Source organism: Sebastes umbrosus, chromosome 21 (genome assembly GCF_015220745.1).
Source record: "Sebastes umbrosus isolate fSebUmb1 chromosome 21, fSebUmb1.pri, whole genome shotgun sequence".
Lineage (NCBI taxonomy): Eukaryota > Metazoa > Chordata > Actinopteri > Perciformes > Sebastidae > Sebastes > Sebastes umbrosus.
Window position 1 is genome coordinate 26,948,461 of NC_051289.1, and position 12,731 is coordinate 26,961,191.

Sequence of the window (12,731 nt, forward strand, 5' to 3'; positions counted from 1 at the left end):
GGACCCCAGTGCCTGCATGATGGTCAACGCCCCATCGCCCCCCGCCACAGAATGCAAACTACCCGCAGCAGGGCTATGTCCTCACATAGGCTGAAAGGTGTGGAGCGCCAGAGAAGAGCCGAAGGTAGTTTGTTGTATTCGTAAGCTATCCCCTGAAAGGCGAAACGCAAGGATTTCCTGTGGCCCTCACAGCCGCCAAACCCTCCATTGACGGGAGGCTGGCCTGACTGGGGCCGACATGGAACACTGACTTTTTTCTTCATTGTCGCTCTATGATAGGCAAGCGGCCGTGGATGTTGGCGGCTATAAGCTGTGATTTCTTCCCATCCAGACATAAAAAGTGCTGAGCGACAGTGTAAATTGGGATGTAGCGGGGTAGAGATGTAGCAGCCAGTGATTTTCTTCTCATAATTTTACGACTTTTTTTCTCGTAATATTACAACTTTTTTCTCGTAAAGTTATGACTTTATTCTCGTAATATTACAACTTTTTTCTCGTAAAGTTATGACTTTATTCTCGTAATATTACGACTTTTTTTCCCTCAATGTGGCCGTAATACTCCGTAGTACATTTGCTCTTTGGCCCTCACTGCATTTGACTTATATAATATATACTTAAACTATAAACTGTGTTATCTTCATCCCAATGCTCAAATGTTTTGCGGCTCCAGACAGATTATTTTTTTTTTGCCTAAATGACTCTTTTATTAGTAAAGGTTGCTGACCCCTGGTATAGCCCAAAATCACAAATCACAAATTTGCCTCAGGGGGCTTTACAATCTGTACAGGATACGACACCCTCTCTCCTTTACAGTACAACCCTACGACGATGCTAGTGTTTCCGGTTATTCAGCATTCCGTTGTTTTGGAGTTATTTCTGTTACCACCTTGATGTTGAACTCCGAGCTGTAAGTCTTTTTTGTTAACAAATCATCAAACTGTCCCTGCTGCCACCTCTTAAATTCATTCTGCATTTGGGTCCAAACCATGCTTTCCTAAAACATGACAATGCTGTGACAAATACAATATTTTCCCCTGAACTGTAGTGAAGTATAAGTATAAAGTAGCATAAAATGGAAATACTCATGTAAAGTACCTCAAATATGTACTTAAAGCTGCAGTGGGCACAATTAGAGCAAATATGATTTTAAAAAGTGATTTTTCTACTGACAGTAGTGCATGAGACAGGTAATCTGAAAAAAAATCATGTTTCTCTGTGTCCTCCAGTGTCAAACCTGAAAGCTAAAAATGATAAAGTTTCCCTATAAAAATTATATTTCACAAACATAAAGGTTTCAACCTTTTTCATCTTCTCCATAAACATACGTACATATCATGTCACTGCCAATATTAATTATTCACACTGTATATACATGTATACATACTGTACATAATCCAGTCCATGTTTATCCATTCAGTATTTATTCTTTGCACTATTTGTATTGTTTACACTTAAAGAACATTTCACTTGTATGTAGATGTTTTTATTTCTCATTATTTTATTGTCGGTCATTGGTGCTTTATTTATATATATATATATATTAATATATATATATATATATAAAATATTTGTCTAGCGTTATTGCCCTTGTCCCTCACTGTTCTATGTCTACGTTTAGAGATTTAAGTACACAAAGATATCAATATATTCCAGCTGCAAGTTGGCTGATATTTGTGATATGAATAATTTTATTAGATATTAAAGGCAGGGTTGACGATGTTCTTGGTTTTAGACGGAGCTCCTGAGGCGATGCTATATTCAAATTATGCTAGCTTTCCAACATCGTTGACCCTACCTTTAACTAATTTACAGTATATAGAAAAATATAATAATAGCCTATAATAAAAACAAAGGCATGTGATTTAAATTCATTGATAGGCCTACACATGCTTGTTCTTTATTTAATGATTAGATGAGTTGAGCCTACTAACAGTGTGCATCATCATTACAGTAAAAACAACCGTCTTGTCCCCTACATTACTTATATCACAGTTTATTAATCTGGAACACATTTTCTCTATAGTGTTCATGGCAGAGCCGATAGACAAAACTCAGTGAACTTTGAAGTATCTGAATGTCTTGATGGTGAAATACATAGAAAACACTGTAGACTTTCAAAGTGATCAAATCTCACATTTTCCATGATAGAAGTTAGTAGTGTGGCTCTCGTCAGTCTCTGGGAGCCTTTAGTTCTGGTCAGGATGTAAGAAGATATGAGCTAAAACAACAAAGGAAAGTAATTTATACTGTATGTCTGTTTGTAGCTTGTAGTCCCATAGCACTTTATGAATTCTTTATTCCCTAAAGAGAACCTATTATGCTTATTTTCAGGTGCATACTTGTATTTTGAGCTTCTACTATGTACATGCTTTAATGTTTAAAAAGGCTTTATTGTTCTCATACCAGCTGTGCTGCAGCACCTCTTTTCACCCTCTGTCTGAAACGCTCTGTTTGAGCTCCCTTTAGATGCTTAACTGTGAATTGTATTATTTACATGTTTCTGTTCCCATAGTTAGACTTAGAATATAAAAGCCTGTTAAGTAAGACACCTTGAAAGTTGAATGGTAATTTCAACTCAAATGATCATTACATTACATGTTGCATGGAATCATACATTTTAAGTACTACTGTCTTAAATACATTGCAAATTCCATTAACATGGCAAAACCAAAATTACAAAAACAAAACCTTTACAATTGTGACCTCTAGTGGCTTGATAGATTACATGCAGCAGCCTGCTTTCAGCTACATAATGTGCATTAGTCCATTTGAGAATCCAGTCAGAATGTATGAACATTTCCAATTATTGTCTCCCAATGACAGGTCAATCAGATTTATTTTCATATAACATTAATATACCATTAATAGCTTATACATTGCACTTCCAATATTGCTCAACACCATTTTTTTGTATTTGTTTGAGCTGCGGATAGGTCCTGAGAACATCAGACTCTTCGAGAACTTCAAGAAAAACAGAGCAGGATTCTTGACCTTTAACCCTCATCCTACTGACGGGTGGACCACCGGTGCTCTATTCTATCATTCCAATGTTTCACGACTTTGTCAATCAATTTGTTCCTAATGACTTCATGTCATTGTTTTCTGTTTCCCTTCTAATCAGTGCTTTTTAAAAAAGCCAATGTATTGGGGTCCTAGGGGGGCCAAAAGAACCCAATTGCAGCCTAAGCGATTAAAATAATTATAATACTATATAATAGAAGTTATTTGCTAATTATTATCTATTTATTAGCAGACATGGAAATAAAGCATATCAATTAACTTTGTATTATTTTCCTGGAAATGTATTAAATAAATCACCAGCTATTGGGAAATAGCACAACATAATTATTAAATAATGTTTATAATAAAGTAATTTTCGATAAATTTGAGGTAAATATTGGGGTAATTTGGCAGTAATTCCAAAGAAACTTCAAATAGGTTTCTTGCTAATTATCAGCTAATTACCATGAAATTTGTGGACCTGTAATATTAAGTGTTACCTACTGTGTATGTATTTATCAGTTGTTGCACTGCAAACATTAACATAAATCCAAAATGTCATTGCAGGGATTTGCAGAACCACCCTTATCCAGCCTTGATATCCAGCCTCCATATCCAGCCTTCATATCCAGCCTCCATATCCAGCCTTGATATCCAGCCTTCATATCCAGCCTCAATATCCAGCCTTGATATCCAGCCTTCATATCCAGCCTTCATATCCAGCCTCCATATCCAGCCTTGATATCCAGCCTTCATATCCAGCCTCCATAAACAGCCTCCATATCCAGCCTTGATATCCAGCCTCCATAAACAGCCTTCATATCCAGCATCCATATCCAGCCTCCATAAACAGCTTTCATATCCAGCCTTCATATCCAGCCTCCATAAACAGCTTTCAAATCCAGCCTTCATATCCAGCCTCCATAAACAGCATCCATAAACAGCATCCATAAACAACTTTCAAATCCAGCCTTCATATCCAGCCTCCATAAACAGCTTTCAAATCCAGCCTTCATATCCAGCCTCCATAAACAGCATCCATAAACAGCCTCCATAAACAGCTTTCATATCCAGCCTTCATATCCAGCCTCCATAAACAGCCTCCATAAACAGCTTTCATATCCAGCCTCCATATCCAGCCTCCATAAACAGCATCCATAAACAGCCTTCATATCCAGCCTCCATATCCAGCCTCCATAAACAGCCTCCATATCCAGCCTTCATAAACAGCCTCCTGTTATTACAGCAGGCCCGCTGCCAGCCGCGAGGTGGCAGCAGCGTGCCAACCGGACATAGCTGCTCTACCGGAAATGAGGAGTAGAAGAAGAATGTAACCGAGGAAAAGAACCTCCAGTAGTATATACCACCATCAGCCGCCGCGTCAGATGATCAGCTTTAGAGTAGAAACCGTGTGAACCGACTGACAGGTCACCTCTCTGTCTCTCTGTTCAGCATTACGACCCGGTGGAAGTTGTCCGTGATGTCTGCTGGTCCGGTCTCTACACACTGAAGCCTCTCAACCCTCACCCTCTCTCAGCGCTGAGAATGCTGAAAATGAAGCTACCGATGAAACCGGAGGACGGAGGCGACGGAGCGGCCGAGGACTGTTCAGTGGACTTGTCGGAGCAGCAACATGTCCCCAGGGCGGGACCTCCTCCTGCGGTGTCCGGCGGACCGGACGAGCCGCCCAGATCGTGTGTGTGTCCGTCCCAGCTGGATAAGGAGACGGTGTTTGAGTGGTTCGGCCTCCATCTAAACCCGGCTAAGCGGATCGAGTTCATGTGCGGGCTGCTACACATGTGCCAGCCACTGGAGCTCCGCTTTCTGGGATCTTACTTAGAGGATCTGGCCAGGAAAGATTACCATGTTTTAAGAGACTTTGAGTTTCGGGCGAATAGTCCGAGCGATCTGGGAGTTTTAACGGACGTGATTGATCCGGTGGTTCGGTCCAAACTGCTGGTCTGCCTGTCCCTCCTCGGGTCCGACAGCAGGGAATGTGCTGGAATACTCTTTCGGATCCTGAGCCATGTGGATCCGGCCTTGTTCTGCTCCCTTCCTCCCTTCAGGGACCCTAACCACCACTCCTTCCATCCACCGGGTCAGGACGGCCGTGTGTCCGGCCGGGCGGAGCAGACCTGCGGCTTCTCCACTAGCGACATAGCGGCAGGACCTCTGGAGCAGTTGGCGCTGCTCTTTGCCATGGCCTCTCTCCACCCAGCTTTCCACTTCCACCAGCGGGAGATGGTCCGAGGACAGCTCGACAAGATAGAGCTCTCCATAGAGGAGGAGGAGAGACGTCAAAGTCAGCTTAGAATAACGGTAATGAGCAATACACCTACAGTAGTACCAATACACCTACATTAGTACCAACACACCTACATTAGTACCAACACACCTACAGTAGTACCAATACACCTACATTTGTACCAACACACCTACAGTAGTACCAATACACCTACAGTAGTACCAACACACCTACATTAGTACCAACACACCTACAGTAGTACCAATACACCTACAGTAGTACAAATACACCTGCATTAGTACCAACACACCTACAGTAGTACCAACACACCTACAGTAGTACCAATACACCTACAGTAATACACCTACAGTAGTACACCTACAGTAATACACCTACAGTAGTACCAATACACCTACATCACCTACAGTAGTACCAATACACCTACAGTAACACACCTACAGTAGTACCAATACACCTACAGTAACACACCTACAGTAGTACCAATACACCTACAGTAGTACAAATACACCTACAGTAGTACCAATACACCTACATCACCTACAGTAGTACCAATACACCTACAGTAGTACCAACACACCTACAGTAGTACCAATACACCTACATCAGTACCAATACACCTACAGTAGTACCAATATATGCTAAGCTAGCTCAATCTTAGGAGGCAGTTGACGTATGTAGCATAGCTGGCTAAAGTTAATTATATTATACATGTATAGCTGATTAGATAACAGCCTAATGTTACATTACATATTGGCCAAGTGTGCTAAGTACCCTTAGTAGGACTTCCTTTTCCTACCATGAGCTATACTCCACCAACAGCTAGCTAACAGATATAAGCTGTAGTCCATGGCAGGACAGCTAGCTAACAGATATAAGCTGTAGTCCATGGCAGGACAGCTAGCTAACAGATATAAGCTGTAGTCCATGGCAGGACAGCTAGCTAACAGATATAAGCTGTAGTCCATGGCAGGACAGCTAGCTAACACATATATAAGCTAACGTTAGTGGGTTAACCTGCCAGCAGCTTAAGTTCGGCAGGTGGCTTCTACCAGTTGCATGAGCCTTGTTCAAATGCTTGCTATTACTTCTATTCCTTTGCTTTATTCCCATGATGTAATGTTATTACTGTCTCAGTTGTTGCTACTGTGGATCTATACAGGCTCCAGTGAAAGTCATTAACAAGCTTACTGGATGCTAAGCGGTGCCCCAATTAAAGCTACATCCATGACATGCCAAGTTCTAGTTCTGGCAGTATTGTCCAGTCAATTCAATTCAAACTTTATTGCAGACTCAAGGTCCAGATAAAAAAAACAATACATTACATATAATCCATTACAATACAAAAAGCACTATAAAAAGTCATGATTAAAAGACATTAAAAAATAGAAATATATATATATATATATGCCTTACAGATAAAGAACTATACCAAAGCCTCCACTGTTGTGATTGGTACCGTGTAGTGCTAACTCTTATGTTAGACAACTGCAAGATTATGTCGTTCTCAGAGTGATTTAGCCAGCATATAAATTTGCACATGAGATTTCTTGAGACCGTTTGAAAAGTATTTATGCCTGCAGACACAAACATGTCACTTGCACTGCAACATCTCTGTCTTTTGAGTAATATTCTCATTGCATCATTATATGCGACTTGAAGTGTCTGTAAGCTCGCATTTTCTTTGTAGTTTGACGACAGATGGGCTGTATACAGTGGTGTACAATATGCTCTGAACAGAGACATTTTCACTCTATCTGAACACATACTAAACTTCTGTGAGAGGATGTTTGCTTGTGCATACATCTTGCGGCATTGGCTATAAATATCATCATCATCTGTCATGTCTTCAGTAATGACATGTCCAAAATATTTTACCTTATTACAGACACAAAGATTATCAGACAATTTGAAGTCTGTAAATTTTAGACATTTGTTACTGTCATTATATTGGATATCATGTTCCACACCATACACAGAACATACATTGAGGAGCTGCTGAAGACCAGCGCTAGTTGGACTAAAGACCACAAGATCATCAGCATACATAATATGGTTCACTAAAGTATTACTAACCATGCACCCAGTATTACAGGCTTTCAATTAGTAGTTAGACTGTCTAATTATCTTACAGCTTCCAGATTGTCCCAGCTGCTCGGTGCTGTAACTGCTGCAGCAGGAGTTTGATTAAGTACTGATTCACTTGTGGCTCTTAAACCAGGTGTGACATGACACTGGTGTCTGCAGGCTTTCACTCCAACCAAACAGGACAGCAGCTGATTAAACTAATCATTTCCTCCTCTGTGGTAGAAGTTTTGAGATACATTATGTGGTGTGTTGTGGTGCTCCATACATTGGAGTGAAATTTTGCAGCCAATACTTTTCAGTTTCTGTCAATAGTAATAATATGAACTACCAAGGTTATCAGCTATGGTACTGATGACTTGAATTACTAGACTGATTTTAGTTTTTATCAAAGGCTCTGATGGTAATTATTACAAATTAATTGATGAAATGAGAAACAGCTGTGTGGAAAGCAGGCAACAACTCAAACAACATTATGAAACTTAGACATGCCTGTGAATAGGAGCATATGTGTGAATGTATAAACTAGGGCTGTCAATCGATTCAAATATTTAATCGCATGATTGTTCGTAGTTAATCGCACATGTTTTGTCTGCTCAAAATGTACGTTAAAGGGAGATTTGTCAAGTATTTAATCCTCTTATCAACATGGGAGTGGATAAATATGCTGCTTTATGCAATTGTATGTATATATTTATTATTGTAAATCAATTAACAACACAAATCAATGACAGATATTGTCCATAAACCCTCACAGGTACTGCATTTAGCATAAAACAATATGCTCCAATCATAACATGACAAACTGCAGCCCAACAGGCAACAACAGACTTGACTATGCCTTGCTCCAAACTGCATGTGATTATCATAAAGTGGGCATGTCTGTAAAGGGGAGACTCGTAGGTACCCATAGAACCCATTCACATATCTGGAGGTCAGAGGTCAAGGGACCTCTTTGAAAATGAAATGAAAATTCATCACCTTCATGACAAGCTAGTAAAACATTGATGGGGACAATGGATTCTTTATGTTTTGTAGTTTCATATGATACCAGTATCTTCACTCCAGTTTTAAAACTGACCCTGCTACAATCTCTAGGATTGCGTTAGTGCGTTAAAGAAATTAGTGGCGTTAAAATGAATTTGCTTTAATGCGTTATTATCGCGTTAACTTTGACAGCTCTGGTAAAGCCCTAGAAAAAAACCCCAATAAATTCTAGACAAGCATGGGTGAAGCATCTTAGGAGGGAAACTAGGAAGTGAGCTGCCTTTTTAACAAAGTAGGTTTACTGGGAAATATGAACTGAATTCCCTAACTAAACCTTTAACCTGGAACATGGACGGCCATCGAGTCCATGTTCAAGATTTTAGATGGCTCTGCCTTTTACAACTCTGTAAACCTTCTCCATGTAACAGGCCCCTGGAGTCTGGGTTTAGTGCTTGCAGAAATATTTGTCAGTTACTGAAGCCAGAAAATCCCAATTTTTCCAAAGTGGATGGAGCCTGGGTGGGAAGACCAAGTGGCAATCTCCAAGGCTGAGTGGGAAACACCTGCCAATCAAGCAAACATAATTCCAATCATACCTCTATATTACAACATTGAAAAACAGAAATAAGCAATAGACACCTTAATGTCAATTTAATAATGTCTGAGCTTTCTTGGAGCTAGCATCTAGTAGCCATTTTAGGAAACTACATACAAAACGTCAGTATTCAACAGTGGTGGTTGATGCTGGGGAAAATATTCCATCTAGTTCCCTAACTAATTCAAACGGCTGCCTTCACTGGTTACACCTCTCCTCAGGTTGGGGTTATCAATCAATGGAAAGAGCCATTCTAGTTTTTGCTTGGAATGAAACCCTCCAGTCTGTTGAAACATCGGATCATAAGCACACAGTTACTGTACTGTATGTCTTTGGGGCAAGGGTGGATTATTGACTGATCCACATAGAGCCTCCTGGAAAACTGTTTAACAAAGGTGGTAGGAGTTTTCTGTTGATGACTGATTGTTTCGGCATTTGTGAAATGTATGTACACATAAAAATGGAAAAATCACTTACCTAATCTGAAGTCATGTTAGGAATGCAAAGCTGTTCTGCAGCAGACTATCAAGTGTCAGAGCTCCCCACCCACCAGCACATGAAAACCCCTCACCCTTCAGGGTCAACCGCTGAAAATCATTCTCAACTTCTCTGAGTGTCTTTCTTTCTGCCTAAGGGTGGTAAAGTGGTACATATGGCAGTTTACATTATAAATAACCAGAATCTGTAATCTTACAGAAAAAGTGATTGCAAAATAGGTGAGGATTAGGGATGTCGTGGTGAAGGGATTTTCCCTGCAGTGTTAATAATTGGCTAAACAGTGCCATATGAAGTATCATTGTGATTTTTTGCGAATTACTTAATTTATCTTGATTTTAGCGCTATACAAATAAGCTTTATTGTTAGGCTATTATTAGGTGTATTGTTGCTTTTTGAATAACAGAGATACTAATTAATATGTGTTTATTGTTAAATAAAGAAGGGCGATGAGGCGCAGCATTTTTTCAGCTGAGATACTTTGGTTGCGTCTGGTTGCTATGATACGGAATAGCCGCAGAAGTAAAAGTGTCGGCACAAAGTAGAGTACTTGCTCTGGATGAAGGGAAGGCCGAAGCACATAGGGAGAAAATACGGACCCGCCGGTCTATGTGTATTCATTTCTCCTCCGTTGTTGTTGTTCAGCACTTGTAGCCTACATGTAGGATGTGACGGTTGGTCGTTGTGGTATTCGTCCCGACCCTCCTCCATTGTGATTGGACGGCTGGGTAAAAAGTGACACTGATGAGCGCAGTGTTTTACCCAAAGTTGGACCAGAAAAAAATACCATACGTGCAGCGGTCAGCGCAGAATATCTCGTCACGCCGTTGCCGTGGCGCTCCCATTGCAAAGAATTCAAAAAAGGAAAAACGTGAACATAGCGGTTGTGGTGGTTGCTTGCCGTCCCCTGCGGTTGACTGTAAGTATTGCAATATTGCAGTTATTGCGACAGCCCTAGTGATGACTACAAATAGTTAAGTGTTAACTAAAACATCCCAGCTTGGTGCTAGTCTTTTCCCTCGTTTGTTTAATGCTGACTAACCACAGTGAGCGTAAAGTGGGTTTGTATAGATATTATTATTGTGTAGATTGTAATTCATCAACAACATTCAACAATATGTTTACTTGGGCTATTTAATCCAAGTCCCAGTGTATGCCAGAACTAAATGTCATTACAATTTTTGGAAAGCTGAAAGATATACCAGAAGGTACTCGACTAGAATCCCAATTAGAGCTGTCAATCGATTACAATATATAATTGTGGTTAATGGGCAAATATGCTTGCTTTATGCAAATGTATGTATATATTTATTATTGGAAATCATTAACAACACAAAACAATGCCAGATATTGTCCAGAAACCCTCACCCCCAACAGGCAACAACAGCTGTCAGTGTGTCAGTGTGCTGACTTGACTATGACTTGCCCCCAAACTGCATGTGATTATCATAAAGTGGGCATGTCTGTAAAGGGGAGACTCGTGGGTACCCATAGAACCCATTTACATATCTGGAGGTCAGAGGTCAAGGGACCCCATTGAAAATGGCCATGCCAGTTTTTCCTTGCCAAAATTTTGCGCAAGTTTGGAGCTTACCAATGGATTCATCAGGTTTTCTAGTTTCATATGATGCCAGTGTCTTCACTTTAGCTTTAAAACTGAACACGCTACAACCTTAAAATCGCAAGTTGCATTAAGGCGTTAAAGAAATTAGTGCCATTTAAACAAATTTGCATTAACGTGTTATTATCGCATTCATTTTGACAGCCCTAATCCCAATATTTGCTTCCTTAAAATGACATTAAGCACTAAGTTCTAGGAAAACCACTCCTGATGTGGATGATCCAACTTTGCACAGTGCTTAAGCATTATCAATTTGAATTAAACCTATCTAACAGGGGTCTTGTTCTCTCAAATAATTCAACTTAAACATGATATCGTTGTTACTGCTGGTGTAGATTATGCAAAATATAAAGGGGCTGGTGCATTTTGGCAGTGTGTTCCATGATTAGCTAAATATGTAACCTGTGAAACGCATTACAGTCCTGCTGTAATTAAAGGTCAAAACCCCAGTGTGAGTTAGTAACACAGTAACTAACTTAGTGTGTTTTTGGTCTCCAGGAGCTGACAGTTCAGAAGGCGGATTACCGGCCTTCCCCAGCGCTGGGTTTGGGGGAATGCACCTCCTCCCATCCTCCCTGCCAGAGCCGCCGCTCCAGCCGCTGGGCAACACAAAGAGAAGGTGATAATAATGAATCTGCTTCAGGTACAACAGGAAAGTGGGCAGCATTTTGATTTTTTGGATTTCCCCAGGCTGCCGGATTTACTCCAAACAGTCTTAGAATAAACACTGCAGGGGACAAATACCAGCCCAACTAACTAGCTAGAATTATTCTTTTAAAATGCATTTTGATGTCTTTGTTTGTATTTACTCATTTACTTGACCCTATGATGTTTTTTTATGCTTTTTTTACGGCTGGCGGTTACAGTACAGCACCGCCACATTTCTTCTAAAGCGTTAAATTGTCTGGACACATAGAATGTGCTGATTGGTTCCTATTAAGTGCTATAGTAGCGCTGATAGTTGTACAGGCTTGTTGTGTTTGTGAAGTCGATTAGCTAGGTGCTAATAGCCACATTACTCTTGTTCTGCTAAACCTGTCAGAGAGACTGAGTCCTAATCATTTATTACCTCTCTCTGTTGTTGCAGCAGTACATATAGAGGCAATTGTGCTCAGGGGCATCTCTCGGAACAGAATAGACAAGGAATACAACTTTGAGGTAGGTAACAGCACTGCACTGCACTGCACACACACACACACACACACACACACACACACACACACACACACACACACACACTGCTCTGCTTCAGGTTAAGATGTCTGATGGAAGTGTTCTTTTAGTGTGATACTGTGTTTGTCTATGTAGTCTGAAGTTCAGTAAAACTGTAAACACTCACAGTCTTGATTAGTGTAGTTATGTGTCGCCTACTGGACACACACACACACACACACACACACACACACACACACACTTGCTTTCCGCTCTGCTGCTAAACACCTTCCTGCACGTGTGCTCTCAGCTTTGGGGGGGGTGGCCAATTATCGGCATTTGCAGAATGCTGCAAACAGTTTGCTTGATAGATTGGAGTGTATCAGTAATAGCCTGGTGATGAGCCAATAAAATCAACTTTCAAAGAACTCACATCAGTGGCTTTTTAATGTGTCTCTCTCTGGCACAGACACACAGGGAGACAATGGTATCTCCACACGGTCTCTTTTAGTCCAAAACCCAAGTTCAGACCT

At 40.6% G+C, this 12,731-nt stretch overlaps 1 protein-coding gene across 2 annotated transcripts in view; it reads left to right on the forward strand.

Moving 5' to 3' along the window:
• Positions 1-4,326: 4,326 nt before the first annotated feature.
• zcchc2 (zinc finger, CCHC domain containing 2) overlaps positions 4,327-12,731 on the forward strand; it is a 35,715-nt gene continuing 27,310 nt past the window's right edge. The window contains exons 1-3 of one of the 2 annotated variants that reach the window (XM_037756626.1): positions 4,327-5,319; positions 11,545-11,689; positions 12,134-12,204. In XM_037756626.1, coding sequence (XP_037612554.1) covers positions 4,546-5,319; positions 11,545-11,689; positions 12,134-12,204 — 990 coding nt within the window. In that variant the 5' untranslated portion in view covers positions 4,327-4,545. The remainder of the gene's footprint in view (positions 5,320-11,544; positions 11,690-12,133; positions 12,205-12,731) is intronic. The other variant, XM_037756627.1, reaches the window with a different exon arrangement.